Raw genomic sequence first — 15834 nt, forward strand, 5'->3', positions numbered from 1 at the left:
AGTAGATGAAGTCCAGATCCGTAACACACCGTGGAGGTGCGTCGAGCAGTGACTTACCAAGTGATTGTGAACTGCGAACTTATTGGTCCATTTTAATTAAGCCTTTGTTTGCTGTGATTGGTTGCATGTGTTATGACACTAATGGTTTGTTGGGCCTGATAGTTTGTATGATTGTGGCCAGTGGCTGGCTCGCAGTACAGCTCCATCTAGTAGTGGCGTCATGGATAACGGTTGTTGACAACTGTAGCATTTTAGCTAAGCCTATCCCCTTTCTTAACCTTATTATCCTAACCTGCTACTTTAATTCTACTATGCTGCATTTATTCTCCTAACCTGCTGTGTTAGTTATCCTAACCTGCTAAGTAAAGTCATGTCTGTCCGTAACTGGGTTAGGCTTAGCTAAAATGCTGCAGTTGTCAACAAACCATCAGTGTCAACAAACCATCAGTATCAACAAACCATCAGTATCAACAAACCATCAGTCTCAACAAACCATCAGTCTCAACAAACCATCAGTATCAACAAACCATCAGTCTCAACAAACCATCAGTCTCAACAAACCATCAGTATCAACAAACCATCAGTATCAACAAACCATCAGTCTCAACAAACCATCAGTCTCAACAAACCATCAGTCTCAACAAACCATCAGTATCAACAAACCATCAGTCTCAACAAACCATCAGTATCAACAAACCATCAGTCTCAACAAACCATCAGTCTCAACAAACCATCAGTATCAACAAACCATCAGTCTCAACAAACCATCAGTATCACCACACCATCAGTCTCAACAAACCATCAGTATCACCACACAGGTATGAGGAGAATACACCTCCACCTGTACTTACTATGGTGGTGCGTTTTCCAGAGGCAGAGGGAAAGTGTTGCACCAGCAATAGTGTTTGAACCAACATTTCAGTATCAAAGTTGAGTTGACAACCATTTTTCCAGTCTCTGTTTTGAGTGTAGGCCTAACTGGTGGCTGTGTGAATGTGGAGACAGATAGGCTAGCCATTTATTTTATTTTTGTCATTGCATCTGAGAAAAATAAATAAACGTGCTGTTGAGGAGGCATATTCTGATGGAACCGTTACAGTTTCAATAAACCATGCATCGATATGCCGCCCTTCCCCAATAGGAATTGTAGGCTATAGCAGTAGAATAAACGCCCATCTAATACAGACAGTACATTTTTACTATGGCGGTGAATGTTTTGCAAGTTGGTTTCATCTGCTCAGAATACTAGCCGAGCACACCCTGGAATAAAACAAAAATAGGCTTTGAGTTCATACACTGATCCTCATCACTGACATGTGTTTACTACTCCTACGGACAATGTAATAAACCACATATGATATATATTTTTAGAAAGTGTCAGGCTAATCAAAATCCCCGAGAATCTTATCAGGCTGCAAGTTTTAGGACTCCATATTAGTCTACATTTGATTCGTGTATTGATAGCCTGCTTGATAACTTTATAATAAAACATTATTTAACTGGATAACTAACGTATAATAAAGCTTTTGAAAATGCGTTAAATGCTTTTTGAAGATGCTTTGAATATTCTTGTTGGCAAATAATAAATAAGCTATACATTTTTCAAACTGTTGTAGTACTAGTGTATTGGAGTTTATGTGAAAGTTCCTCCACTGTGTTTTGACGCAAATAAATAAGCCAGTAGCTTTCAATGCGGAAATGACTGCACCACAGTGACATAAGGAACGGTCCAAGATGTACACGCGGAACCTAGGCTAATAATCGCACTAGAGATGGAGGCGGCAAAGCGCTCAGCGTTTGTTTAGAATTTATATATAGTGGCCGCCCATTGCCTGCATTTAAAAAGTTAAATTGACATCCCCAGCCGCCGCACCGATGGATTACCTATCGAGGTTCGTAGGTCAGATGTCCTTGGCAGATGACAGCAGAGCAGAGGGCATCATCTCATCCGAGTATAGTGTAAGTGAGAATCACCATACCTGTATATTCTCAGTTTATAATTAATTCCCATAGAAAGACAATAAGACCAGGTAATATTTTCTGATGAAAAAATGTATGATTTATGGCATGTGCACAGCACTTCATGGGACTTTTACATTGCAATTGTATTCATCAATTGATTGCAAATAACTGGTTGAAGAATGTCAAAAGATTGTGTGTACACTGTGCATGATGCACAACATCACAGGTTGCACATCATGCACTGGTTCACTTGTAGATAAGGGTGGGAAACCTGAGAGGTATGATGATTTTAAAAAAGGAAACGTAGGCTACAGAATTGTTTGTTTGTATGTTAAAGCTGCTAATCATGTTGGCTTGCTTTCTGTATAGTATAATTCAATGCATGTTGTAACTTTAATGCAATTAACAAAAACCTTCTTTCAAATCAGTGGCCTCTGTCTTTAAGGCACATACAGAAGTGAACCTTGCTTATTTAGTTCTGTTTTGACATTACACTGAACTGAATAGCGAAATTTGCAGAACTATACAGTATTTTGTTAAACTACTGTAGGCTATTGTTCTTCTTACATCTGAACCTCTGTACGTGTCAAGATAGGTAGGCTATTCCTTTTTTTTCCTCATTTAGCTTCCAAAGTTCCAAAGTAAGTTGTTTATTAACAATGAGGCCACTATGTGAAACATTTCCTTGTTGCAGCTAGTAGGCTGTTGCATAAGGTTATTTATTGACAGTGTTCTATTATGAGGGATGCCAGTGTTAGGTTCTTATCAGTAAACATGATTCTGTTTACTGTTTGTTCGTTGAATTAATGACAGTAATGACCGAAATAGTAATACATGTGAACTATTTTTTAACCAGCCTCATTCAAGAGACTAAGAATGTGCAAAGTGAGAAATGGTGGTAATGTAATAAAGTACGTATGTCTATATTAGGTCATGAAGAAAGCTGTGATATTGTAGCAGTATTATTTACGTCCCTCTCCTCGCCCGAACCTGGACTTGAATTAGCGACACTGAACACAACAACTGCCTCCCACGGAGCATCGTTACCTGTCGCTCAACAAAAGCCATCGATTGTACTCCCACTAGCGCGCACCGCTAACTAGCTAGCCATTTCACACTGGTTACATTATCACATACAGTGCTTTCAGAAAGTATTCACACCCCTTGACTTTTACACATTTTGTAGTGTTAAAGACTGAATTTTAAATAGATTATTTTGTCACTGGCCTATACATTTAGATTTTTTTTGTCACTGGCCTAAACATAATACCCTATAATGTCAAAGTGGAATTATGCTTTTCAAAATGTTTACAAATTAATTGAAACTGAAAAGCTGAAATCGCTTGAGCCAATAAGTATTCAACCCCTTTGTTATGGCAAGCCTAAATAAGTTCAGGAGTAAAAATGTATACATAATAACTCTGTGTGCAATAATAGTGTTTAACGTGATTTTTGAATTACTACCTCATCTCTGGACGCCACACATACAATTATCTGTAAGGTCCCTTAGTCGAGCAGTGAATTTCAAACACAGAGTCAACCACAAAGACCAGGGAGGTTTTCCAATGCCTCGCAAAGGGAACCTATTGGTAAAAAATAAATACATAATAATAATATCCCTTTGAGCATGGTGAAGTTATGAATTACACTTTGGATGGTATATCAATACACCCAGTCACTACAAAGATACAAGCGTCCTTCCTAACTCGGTTGCCGGAGAGGAAGTAAACCACTCGGATTTAACCACGGTGGTGATTTTAAAACAGGGTCGAGTTTAATGGCTGTGATAGGAAGAAACTAAGGATGGATCAACAACATTATAGTTACTCCACAATACTAACCTAATTTACAGAGTGAAAATAAGGAAGCTTGTACAGAATACAAATATTCCAAAACGTGCATCCTGTTTGCAACAAGGCACTAAAGCACGGCTCTCCAACCCTGTTCCTGGAGAGCTACCGTCCTGTAGGTTTTCACTTTAACCCTAATCTAGCTCACCTGATTCTAATAATTAGCTGGTTGATAAACTGAATCAGGTTAGTTTCAACTAGGGGTGGAGCGAAAATCTACGGGAGGGTAGCTCTCCAGGAACAGGGTTGCAAAACACTAAAGTAATACACAGGGTTGCAAAACACTAAAACACTAAAGTAATATTGCAAAACATTTGGCAGAACAGTTACGTTTTTGTCCTGAATACATTGACATTTTTACATTTTAGTCATTTAGCAGACGCTCTTATCCAGAGCGACTTACAGTTAGTGCATACATTATTTTATTTTTCATACCCCGTGGGAATCGAACCCACAACCCTGGTGTTGCAAACACCATGCTCTACCAACTGAGCTACATCCCTTACAAAGTGTTATGTTTGGGGCAAATCCAATACAACACATTACTGAGTAACACTCTCCATATTTTCAAGCATCATGTTAAGGGTATGCTTATAATCGTTAACAACTGGGGAGTTTTTCAGGATAAAAAAGAAACCGAATGGAGATAAGCACAGGCAAAATCCTAGAGGAAAACCTGGTTCAGTCTGCTTTCCAACAGACACTGGGAGATGAATTAGTTTTACTTTCAAATTTTTCTTCCACTTTAACATTACAGATTATTTTGTGTAGATCATTGACAAAAAATACAATTAAATCCACTTTAATCCCACTTCGTAACACAACAAAATGTGGAAAAAGTAAAGAGATGTGAATACTTTCTGAAGGCACTGTGCAGTAGCCTAACACAGATATCTGTGACGAAAATCAGACACCACAGAGTTATGTCTTTCTGGCATCTGGTTGCTACAACCTTTCTGACATCTGGTTGCTACAACCACTCTGGCATCTGGTTACTACAACCTTTCTGACATCTGGTTACTACAACCTTTCTGGCATCTGGTTGCTACAACCTTTCTGACATCTGGTTGCTACAACCTTTCTGACATCTGGTTGCTACAACCTTTCTGACATCTGGTTGCTACAACCTTTCTGGCATCTGGTTGCTACAACCTTTCTGACATCTGGTTGCTACAACCTTTCTGGCATCTGGTTGCTACAACCTTTCTGGCATCTGGTTGCTACAACCTTTCTGACATCTGGTTGCTACAACCTTTCTGGCATCTGGTTGCTACAACCTTTCTGGCATCTGGTTGCTACAACCTTTCTGATATCTGGTGGCTACAAGTATATTTCCACTCAGGGGTCTTTCATTTCTCAGAAACTGTACATCTCAAAATAAATAGCAAACCACATTCTTACTGTTGCGTGTCATCGACTGTCAGCTATATTAGCTCCTGCGTAAGTTTGATTGTGAGTTCTTGCACTAAGCTAAGGACTTCTTATATGTTTCTTGTGCAACATCTTAAATATCTCTGTATGCTACTTGTCTTGAAAATATTTTTTGACAAAAGGGATGAGGGAATATGGCTATTATCTGGTTACTAATGTGTAAAGATTGGTTTAGTTTGACCCTACCTGAGACTTCCTTCATTCAAGGTTTCTGCTCTCAATCTAGTTCTACTTAATTACAGTTTCACAATCATGAAAGTTGCTCCAAATCTCATCTCAGCTTCCCTGTCTCTTTGTGTTTGTAGAAAATCCGTGCTCGGACTTCCATCATCAAGAAAGATCTTGGCCTTACGACGGAAGCAGGGGCACTGAAGCACAATGTAAAGAAGAATCGTTACAAAGACATTTTACCATGTAAGCACAACGATGGATACTTAAAGAACGTTATTGGTTTTTACTCTAATTGAAAATGAGAAACTCATGTATTTTTATATAGATGACCAGACCCGTGTGCCCCTAACTCTACTGACGAATGAGAATGATTCTGACTATATCAACGCCAGCTTTATTAAAGTACAGTATTGCTTTCTCTCATTCAGTAAATCCTATTGCGTATCATTCAGCTCAGTCTGAAGCTGAATATTCTGCTATATCTGGTTTGTCCTCTAGGGTGCAACAGAGACCAGAAAATACATAGCGACCCAAGGGCCTCTGAGCCACACTTTGGTTGACTTCTGGCAAATGATTTGGCAGTATGATGTAAAGGTAAGGAAGATAGTATTCAGCTTTCCTATCAATGTAGTACCGCGTGTACAGTACCTCTGTTACCATGTCATTGTAACATGTAACATTTAAGGGGGGTAAAAAGAGTTCACAGATGAAGAATGGGAAAATTGTCTCCAAATCTAATGTTACCTCTATTGTCTATCCCTATTTAGGTTATAATCATGGCTTGCAGAGAAATTGAAATGGGAAAGGTAAATGCCCTTTTAATCACCTCTGAATAAAAACAAGTTAAAGTGGAAGTGTGAACATATTAGTGTACTGTATGATTTAGAAACTTTAATGCTTGTGTCCACTTGACTCATAACATTGTATTTGTTTCGGTGTCTTTTTTCTTTAGAAAAAGTGTGAGCGCTATTGGACAACTGTCCTAGAAACAACCCCTTTTGGTCCCTTTATTGTCTCAAACGTAAGTTTTTGTCAGTGCCTTCGGAAAGGATGCAGACCCCTTGACTTTTTCCACATTTTGTTATGTTACAGCCTTATTCTGAAATTGATTAAATGAAAAACTGTCCTTAGCAATCTACACACAATACCCCATAATGACAAAGCGAAAACAGGTTTTTAGAAATGTTTGCTAATTTATTTAAAAAATACAAACAGAAATACCTTATTTACATAAGTATTCAGACCCTTTGCAATGAGACTCAAAGTTGAGCTCAGGTGCATTCCTGTTTCTATTGATCATCCTTGAGATGTTTCTACAACTTGATTGGAGTCCACCTGTGGTAAATTCAATTGATTGGACATGATTTGGAAAGGCAGACACCTGTCTATATAAGGTCCCACAGTTGACAGTGCATGTCAGAGCAAAAACCAAGCCATGAGGTCGAAGGAATTGTCCGTAGAGCTCCAAGACAGGATTGGGTCGAGGCACAGATCTGGGGAAGGGTACCAAAAAAGGTCTGTAGCATTGAAGGTCCCCAAGAACACAGTGGCCTCCATCATTCTTAAATGGAAGAAGTTTGGAACCACCAAGACTCTTCCTAGAGCTGGCCGACCGGCCTAACTGAGCAATCGGGGGAGAAGGGGCTTGGTCAGGGAGGTGACCAAGAACCCAATGGTCACTCTGACAGAGCTCCAGAGTTCCTCTGTGGAGATGGGAGAACCTTCCAGGACAACCATCTCTGCAGCACTCCACCAATCAGGCCTTTATGGTAGAGTGACCAGACGGAAGCCACTCCTCAGTAAAAGGGACATGACAGCCCTCTTGGAGTTTGCCAAACGGCACCTAAACACTCTCAGACCATGAGAAACAAGATTCTCTGGTCTGATGAAACCAAGATTGAACTATTTGGCCTGAATGCCAAGCATCAAGTCTGGAGGACACCTGGCACCATCCCTACAGTGAAGCATGGTGGTGGCAGCATCATGCTGTGGGGATGTTTTTCAGCGGCAGGGACTGGGAGACTAGTCATGATCGAGGCAAAGATGAACGGAGCAAAGTACAGAGAGATCCTTGATGAAAACCTGCTCCAGAGCCTCAGACTGGGGTGAAGGTTCACCTTCCAACAGGACAACAACCTTAATCACACAGCCAAGACAAGGCAGGAGTGGCTTCGGGACAAGTCTCTGAATGTCCTTGTGTGGCCCAGCCAGAGCCCGGACTTGAACCCGATCGAACATCTCTGGAGAGACCTGAAAATAGCTGTGCAGCAACGCTCCCCATCCAACCTGACAGAGCTTGAGAGGATCTGCAGAGAAGAATGGTAGAAACTTCCCAAATACAGATATGCCAAGATTGAGGCGTCATACCCAAGAAGACTCGATGATGTAATCGCTGTCAAAGGTGCTTCAACAAAGGACTGAGTAATGGGTCTGAATACTTATGTACATTTGATATTTCCGTTTTTTGTTTTTACTAAATTAGCAAACATTTCTAAAAGCCTGTTGCTTTGTCATTATGGGGTATTGTGTGTTGATTGATGAAGGAAAAAAATGATTTAATAAATTTGAGAAAAAGGCTGTAACGTAACAACATTTGGAAAAAGTCAAGGAGTCTAAACACTTTCCGAAGGCACTGTACCTTAATTGTATTGTATACTGTGAAGATACACAGACCACAGACTTTCTAGCACCATTGACACAACTTTCAGTTGATGCAGATTTGTCTGCTTAGTTGTATTACTATTCATCAAGTAGTCTGTCTAGACAGATGGGTTGCCTCCCACAATGTTACCAAAGTTCCAGCATGCACAGAGTGCTGTCCCACTGGGCACAGACGTCAATATAACGTATAGTCCACGTTGGTTCAGCTTCATTTCATTGAAATGATGTGGAAACAACATTGATTCAACCAGTGTGTACCCAGTGGGGTTGTTCTATGTTCTATAGTCTTGGTTAACCGAGACTATTCATGAACAGTTCCCTTTTTACCCAACAGCCTCCACAGATGATGTGTCAGTTCCTGTGTACTACGTTTACTCAGTTGGTTATTTACATTTTACATTTTACATTTTACATTTTAGTCATTTAGCAGACGCTCTTATCCAGAGCGACTTACAGTTAGTGAGTGCATACATTTTTTTTTGTTTCATACTGGTCCCCCGTGGGAAACAAACCCACAACCCTGGCGTTGCAAATGCCATGCTCTACCAACTGAGCTACACGGGACAACATGGCATATCGACCCACATGTTGTTGTCTGAATGAAATCACAGGGACCTGTTTAAGGAAACACTAGAACATTTTTATTGAAATATTATCATGTCTTTGCAGCTTGAGGAATCAAAACCAAATGAGGAAGTAGTCATGCGGACTCTGACAGTGAGATATCATAATGTAAGTGTCCAACTGTGAAAAGGGTATTATTTTGTGTTGTTTTCTGTCAGCAGCGCTAGTCAAATAATTCTTAAAAATTGTAGAAAACAATCAGTGTTATTTTCTAACAACCACTATCCTCTTTGGATAATCTCACATTATTTGTTGGTATCCAGGAAGTTGAATGAGAGGGAGCCAGTGAAGTCACATTATTTGTTGGGATCCAGGAAGTTGAATGAGAGGGAGCCAGTGAAGTCATATGCAAACCATGTTTTCTGCTTGTCTAGGAAACACGGACTATCTCTCAATTCCAATACACAGCTTGGCCTGATCATGACATTCCATACACAGCTGGTGGTATTTTAGGAATGATGGATATGGCTCGCAAAGCCCAGGGAAACAACACTAGCCCAATTCTCATCCACTGCAGGTCTGTTTGTCCCCATTACATGACGTACAACACAGCCCTATGATTACTGTCTGCCCGGTGGACTTGTTGTGCTCTGAAATGAAATTGACACTTTTCAGAGACAGATTATGATCCATATGGCCATTAAAATGTATCAATGCATATCATTCAATGTTGTTTTATCACAAGGCCACATGTACTCCTTGAGCGCCATGCATTTTAATGATGCCATTTAGATCAAGTGAGACATGTTAAATATTCAGGACCTGATGGGGTCTACCATGTCATATCCAGACTTGTGTTCATGTTGTGAACTTCTCTGGTAATATTTTAGTACTATCAGAGACTGAATGGAGCAGACCATATCATGTATTTGGTTGTGTTTTGTGTTTTCAGTGCTGGTTGTGGAAGAACAGGGGTGATTTGTGCCCTGGATTATGTCCATGATCTTCTTGTGACAAAGGTATTACTTATGTTCACTGCATTAAATTGATGGCATCATTTAGGGAATTGGTTTTACAAGACCTCTGTAGACTGCAACTAAAAACAATAGAACGGCAAAAGATTTTTAAAAATATATGTGGATATGAGTGTCTTGACTAATACATTCTCATATTTCTACACCAGCAAATCAAAGAAGATTTCAATATCATGAAGATTGTAGTGGAACTAAGGAGACAGAGGCCATCAGCTGTTCAGACAAAGGTATGTTATTATCAGACAGAATGAAATATGAGAAATGTTGTTTATTTACTGCTAGGTGTTATATATCATGCATTAAATACTGTCATTCTCTCCTGTGGAAATGTTGGCTTCAATCATCTGTTTTTCCATCTCTCCACCCAGGAGCAGTATCAGTTTGTGTTTTCTGCCGTGGCTTACATGTTTGAGAAGGCTTTACGGTCACCTGAGAACAACTACCAGAATCTCACCAAGGTAAGACAGAAACAGCAGGAAAACTGCTGCTGTTGTTCAACCATACAGTATCAGGTTTTTGTCATTGCTATCTCCAACCGACAGATGTTAGCCTTTCTAAAGGCAAAATACAACACAGTATTCAACAAATGCCATACTAGCGTTCATGTTCAAGCGAGCTTTACTAGAACAATAAGACATGAGAGGGCATGCAGTATTATGGGGATTATTGGCATGTCTGTGATGCGGTCAGATGCCGCGTTTACACAGGCAGCCCAATTCAGATCTTTTGCCGCATTAGATCAGATCTTTTGCCAATAATTGGGCAAAAGATCAGAAATGGGCTGCCTGTGTAAACGCAGCCAAAGGTACAAGGCAAAGCTGACACCATCTGTTATAAAAACCCTCCTTTCTTTTCCTTGTGTCATCCATTTAATCTGATCATATTACACTTCCGTCTGATATTTCAATGTGATGAGTGGAGTAAAAAGAAAAGAAAAAAACTGTTACGTAGGACACCAGCCATCATGCTTCCTCTCTATGCAAATATTGGCACATAGAAGATGATTGTTCACACATTTTCATACAGAGCCTGAACTTTAGAGACACAGTCCTATACCTCTCTGATCCTAAACTGCCTATGTTGTTGTTAATAGAGTAACCAACCTCTCTATGATGACGTTGAGTCTGTGAAGACCCCTCCAGCAATAACATCAGCCATCGCTCAGCCACTTGAAAAAAGGTAGGAGCAAGTATTCTTTCTTTGTTCAGTATGATGTGTGATGTTCATCAACATACACACAATAACAACAACAGTTGTGACTTTAATAAGCAGCCTGAGATAATGATATACCACAGTCAGGTGCTCAGATACAATGTGGAGAGGTTGACTTTCAGGTTGAGAGAGAGAGAGAGAGAGAGAGAGAGAGAGAGAGAGAGAGAGAGAGAGAGAGAGAGAGAGAGAGAGAGAGAGAGAGAGAGAGAGAGAGAGAGAGAGAGAGAGAGAGAGAGAGAGAGAGAGAGAGAGAGAGAGAGAGAGAGAGAGAGAGAGAGAGAGAGAGAGAGAAAGACTCTCTTAGGGAAGGAAGTGAGCTTCCTGTTTTGTACAAGTGATTCCACTGTCATCTATTTCAGTTGGCTGTACAACAGTATTTGCAGTTTTAGTGTATATAGGCTTATCAATACTAAGTAATGTATTAATATTTTCACTGATTAAGATTGATTGATTAAGTAGATTATTACAAAATACAGTAGATGTGATATGCACCTGCCTTGACAATTAAGCAAACAGTATTAAAGTTGCAATATGTAACCTTTTGGGCGAACGACCAAATTCACATACAGTGAGGGAAAAAAGTATTTGATCCCCTGCTGATTTTGTACGTTTGCCCACTGACAAAGACATGATCAGTCTATAATTTTAATGGTAGGTTTATTTGAACAGTGAGAGACAGAATATGAAACAAAAAAAATCCAGAAAAATGCATGTACAATTTAAAAAAAAATGATTTGCATTTTAATGAGGGAAATAAGTATTTGACCCCTCTGCAAAACATTACTTAGTACATGGTGGCAAAACCCTTGTTGGCAATCACAGAGGTCAGACGTTTCTTGTAGTTGGCCACCAGGTTTGCACACATCTCAGGAGGGATTTTGTCCCACTCCTCTTTGCAGATGTTCTCCAAGTCATTAAGGTTTCGAGGATGACATTTGGCAACTCAAACCTTCAGCTCCCTCCACAGATTTTCTATGGGATTAAGGTCTGGAGACTGGCTAGGCCACTCCAGGACCTTAAAGTGCTTCTTCTGGAGCCACTCCTTTGTTTCCTTGGCCGTGTGTTTTGGGTCATTGTCATGCTGGAATACCCATCCACGACCAATTTTCAATGCCCTGGCTGAGGGAAGGAGGTTCTCACCCAGGATTTGAAGGTACATGGCCCCGTCCATCGTCCCTTTGATGCTGTGAAGTTGTCCTGTCCCCTTAGCAGAAAAACACACCCAAAGCATAATGTTTCCACCTCCATGTTTGACGGTGGGGATGGTGTTCTTGGGGTCATAGGCAGCATTCCTCCTCCTCCAAACACGGCGAGTTGAGTTGATGGCAAAGAGCTCGATTTTGGTCTCATATGACCACAACACTTTCACCCAGTTCTACTCTGAATCATTCAGATGTTCATTGGCAAACTTCAGACGGGCCTGTATATGTGCGTTCTTGAGCAGGGGGACCTTGCGGGCGCTGCAGGATTTCAGTCCTTTACGGCGTAGTGTGTTACCAATTGTTTTCTTGGTGACTATGGTCCCAGCTGCCTTGAGATCATTGACAAGATCCTGCCGTGTAGTTCTGGGCTGATTCCACACCGTTCTCATGATCATTGCAACTCCACGAGGTGAGATCTTGCATGGAGCCCCAGGCCGAGGGAGATTGACAGTTATTTTGTGTTTCTTTCATTTGCGAATAATCGCACCAACTGTTGTCACCTTCTCACCAAGCTGCTTGGCGATTGTCTTGTAGCCCATTCCAGCCTTGTGTAGGTCTACAATCTTGTCCCTGACATCCTTGGAGAGCTCTTTGGTCTTGGCCATGGAGGAGAGTTTGGAATCTGATTGATTGATTGCTTCTGTGGACAGGTGTCTTTTATACAGGTAACAAGCTGAGATTAGGAGCACTCCCTTTCTCAGCTCGTTACCTGTATAACAGACACCTGGGAGCCAGAGATCTTTCTGATTGAGAGGGGGTCAAATACTTATTTCCCTCATTAAAATGCAAATCAATTTATAACATTTTTGACATGCGTTTTTCTGTTTTTTTTTGTTGTGATTCTGTCTCTCACTGTTCAAATAAACCTACCATTCAAATTATAGACTGATCATGTCTTTGTCAGTGGGCAAACGTACAAAATCAGCAGGGGATCAAATACTTTTTTCCCTCACTGTAGAAGTTTAAGTTATAGATATGTCATTCTCATTGAAAGCAAGTCTAAGAAGCGATAAAGCTGTTCTATGTGCACTATTTCTATGCTTCCCGTTTTTAAGTTTCGTTTGCTCATTTACTTTCGGTTTTGTACACCAGCTTCAAACAGCTGAAAATACAATATTTTTGTTTATGGAAAATACATTTCATGCGGTTTCGATAGTACAATGATTCTCTACACTATACTTGCTTGTTTTGTCACATAAACTGAAATTAGGCTAATTTTAGCAACCAGGAAATGGCTGAGCGATTTCTGCATAGTATCTTTAATATTGAGAAATGTACTGTATATTCAAATACATTGTTGTGGTACACATTCAAGATCTTAAAGTAAAATGTACTTTAAGCCAGTTAGTTTTAGTTAAATTTGACAGAACTTTAGGGAAACATGATTAATGGAACAGAAGGATTTCACCATTCCTGTACCACTAAACATTCATCATGCTGCAGAGGAAGTGACACACTGGGCTGTTAAACACTTTCACATCCTCTCTCCTCCCTCCAATATGTTAAACTGTTACCAAGAACCCGTCAGCTCGTATCACAGGCTTAAATAAAAAATGATCTATTTCTCTGTAAACATGGTCAAAGAGTCAGTAGGAAATCGATATTGTAGCACTGAAATTCTTAATCAATCTTAATTCTATAATCTATACCGATATACTAATGGTAAGAATCCACTGTAGAAGCCCCAGAAAGAAAACAGACTAGATCATGAAAATTCAGTCACATGTATAAAGTCATGGCCATCTTAGAGCAGAAACGATAAGGCCACATTTGTACTTTTTACTTCTTACTGTTGGTGGAATTGTTGATGTCTACTCCTCTTTAGAAATTCTAGTGTGCAGTCCAGAGTGCCTCAACCACGCCAGCAGAAGATGGATGACACCTATGCTGTGGTCAACAAGTCCAAACAGCTTCCGCCACCAGCCTCTTCCTCGGCTCTTCCAGCCGCTCTCCATCACTATGACAACGCAGAGCTGGGCACCACGAACTGCCCTGCCACTGCTCTCTACAGCACGGTCAAGCCCAAGAGCAGGTGTCCTCCAGCCAATCCACCTCCAGCCTCACCCTTATATGACACAGCTAGACCAGCCAATCACAGGCTAGCTGAGGCCTCGTCAGGGAAGGAGCAGAGTGACTATGAGCAGGTCACAGGTGAGAGCATTTTAGGGAGACCAATGTGAGGCCAGCTCTGATTTTGTTTTAGTCATTATGCCCTGCACAGAATATCCAGTCTTTTAAAAGAGCATTGCAATCTAATTTAGATCTAGTAACCTCAGTCCAGTACTGTGAAACACTGGTGAAATTGTGTAATGTGTATTACGAGGGAGTACACTGGCATTTTAAGTAATACATCAATGCTAAAAGTAATTTGAGTTCAGTTTCTTCAGTTTCTTTTCAGTAACAATTCCTTGACAACCATATTGAGCTGTTTATGTGGGAAATGTTTTACTGATTCTTACTGTTTGCTTTTTTCTAGCTGAGCATCATTCTTCGACGGAAGATCACTATGAATATGTCTCAAATCCCATCAAAGACATGACCAACAGCTGTACTCCTGGTAGCATGGGTGAATAGCTGCTCGTGTTTGTGATACTATTATCCAATGCCATTTACTGTTACCATCCCATGATATTATAGCCACCCAATGTAATATTGTTAATGTACTTGCAGGTGTCTTCAACTAACCCCAACCACATTTCTCAACTGTCCCTCAGGGTTCAACTGTCGCATTAAGAAACCCAAAGGGCCCCGGGATCCCCCGGCAGAGTGGAGTCATGTGGAGAGATGATACAGCAGCCAGATACCAGGCCTGGCAAAAGTGTATTCAACACTTTACATGTTTTTAGAAGCAATGGGAAGGGGCACTTTCATAGAGGTTTTTTAACTTGCTGTGAACATCTATGTGATCACAAAACTACAGTTATCTTTTGTAACCCATTTGAGTTTGTATATTTTTCAGATCTTTTGTACCACTAATTTATTGATAGTGATTTATATTACTGATGGAAAATAAAAACTATTATTAAACATCTTTCCATTCTGAGACAAGTATTGGTTTTGGATACTAACCTAAGGTTCTTCAGCTGTCCCCATAGGAGGACTCTTTGAAGAACCATTTTTGGTTCCAGGTAGAACCCTTTCCACATAGGAACCCTGTAAGATTCTACCTGTAACCAAAAATGGTTCTCCTATGGGAACAGCCGAATATCGCAAAGTGGTGCGATGGCACCAATCAACAGGGGGCACTATAGTAACATGGGATAATGAGCTTTTCAATATTAACGAACCAGGTATTGTAAAATGTGTTTTCACAGGGATTTCTTTGATGTCTACTAATTTATAGTGACAAGGACTTACAATAAAGACAACCATTTCTTCAAGGTTCTTTTAAATAAATCTTTGTTTTAGGCCTGCTTACCACAGTCATTGCAGTGTACATGTATATACAATAAATGTTCTGGTGATCACAGTAAAAACAATGTGCTTTACTGGAAAGCAGTTTGCTGAACATTCTGTGCTGGAAATACCGGCTTTGAAGATTGACCCCTGACTTCTGTGGCTATGCTGCTATTGTGTTTCAGTCACGGAAATCAATCGAAACCCAACTTCTTACACTCTGAAATGAACATCTGGGTATCTGGCAGATACAAAGCTAATACTCTGTCTGCAGAAAGAAAAACACAGAGCAGTCTCTCTGGAGATTAAGTCAGCAATACACTTAAATATCTAACATTATAGCTACTGGTT

The 15834-nt window shown here is 40.2% G+C and overlaps 1 protein-coding gene across 1 annotated transcript; it reads left to right on the top strand.

Annotated features, from left to right (window-relative positions):
- Nucleotides 1–1709: 1709 nt before the first annotated feature.
- Nucleotides 1710–15558, top strand: ptpn18 (protein tyrosine phosphatase non-receptor type 18). Its single transcript, XM_084187722.1, has 15 exons — nucleotides 1710–1959; nucleotides 5549–5657; nucleotides 5740–5816; nucleotides 5913–6008; nucleotides 6182–6220; nucleotides 6367–6435; nucleotides 8745–8807; nucleotides 9074–9216; nucleotides 9592–9658; nucleotides 9823–9900; nucleotides 10042–10131; nucleotides 10767–10852; nucleotides 13913–14238; nucleotides 14564–14653; nucleotides 14802–15558. Exons 1-15 carry the CDS (start codon nucleotides 1876–1878, stop codon nucleotides 14873–14875), a joined length of 1491 nt encoding a protein of 496 aa, XP_084043848.1. The 5' UTR covers nucleotides 1710–1875; the 3' UTR covers nucleotides 14876–15558.
- The last annotated feature ends 276 nt before the right edge of the window (nucleotides 15559–15834 follow it).

This window comes from Coregonus lavaretus, assembly GCF_964263955.1.
Source record: "Coregonus lavaretus genome assembly, chromosome: 22".
NCBI classification, from domain to species: Eukaryota; Metazoa; Chordata; class Actinopteri; order Salmoniformes; family Salmonidae; genus Coregonus; species Coregonus lavaretus.

What these genes read in the sequence shown, in the direction of transcription:
- ptpn18 (XM_084187722.1), top strand. Translation starts at nt 1,876, where the DNA reads ATGGATTACCTATCGAGGTTCGTAGGTCAGATGTCCTTGGCAGATGAC. An exon ending in TGACAGTGAGATATCATAAT is followed by an intron (nt 8,808 to 9,073) that starts GTAAGTGTCCAA and finishes CTGCTTGTCTAG; the next exon opens with GAAACACGGACTATCTCTCA. An exon ending in CCAATTCTCATCCACTGCAG is followed by an intron (nt 9,217 to 9,591) that starts GTCTGTTTGTCC and finishes TTGTGTTTTCAG; the next exon opens with TGCTGGTTGTGGAAGAACAG.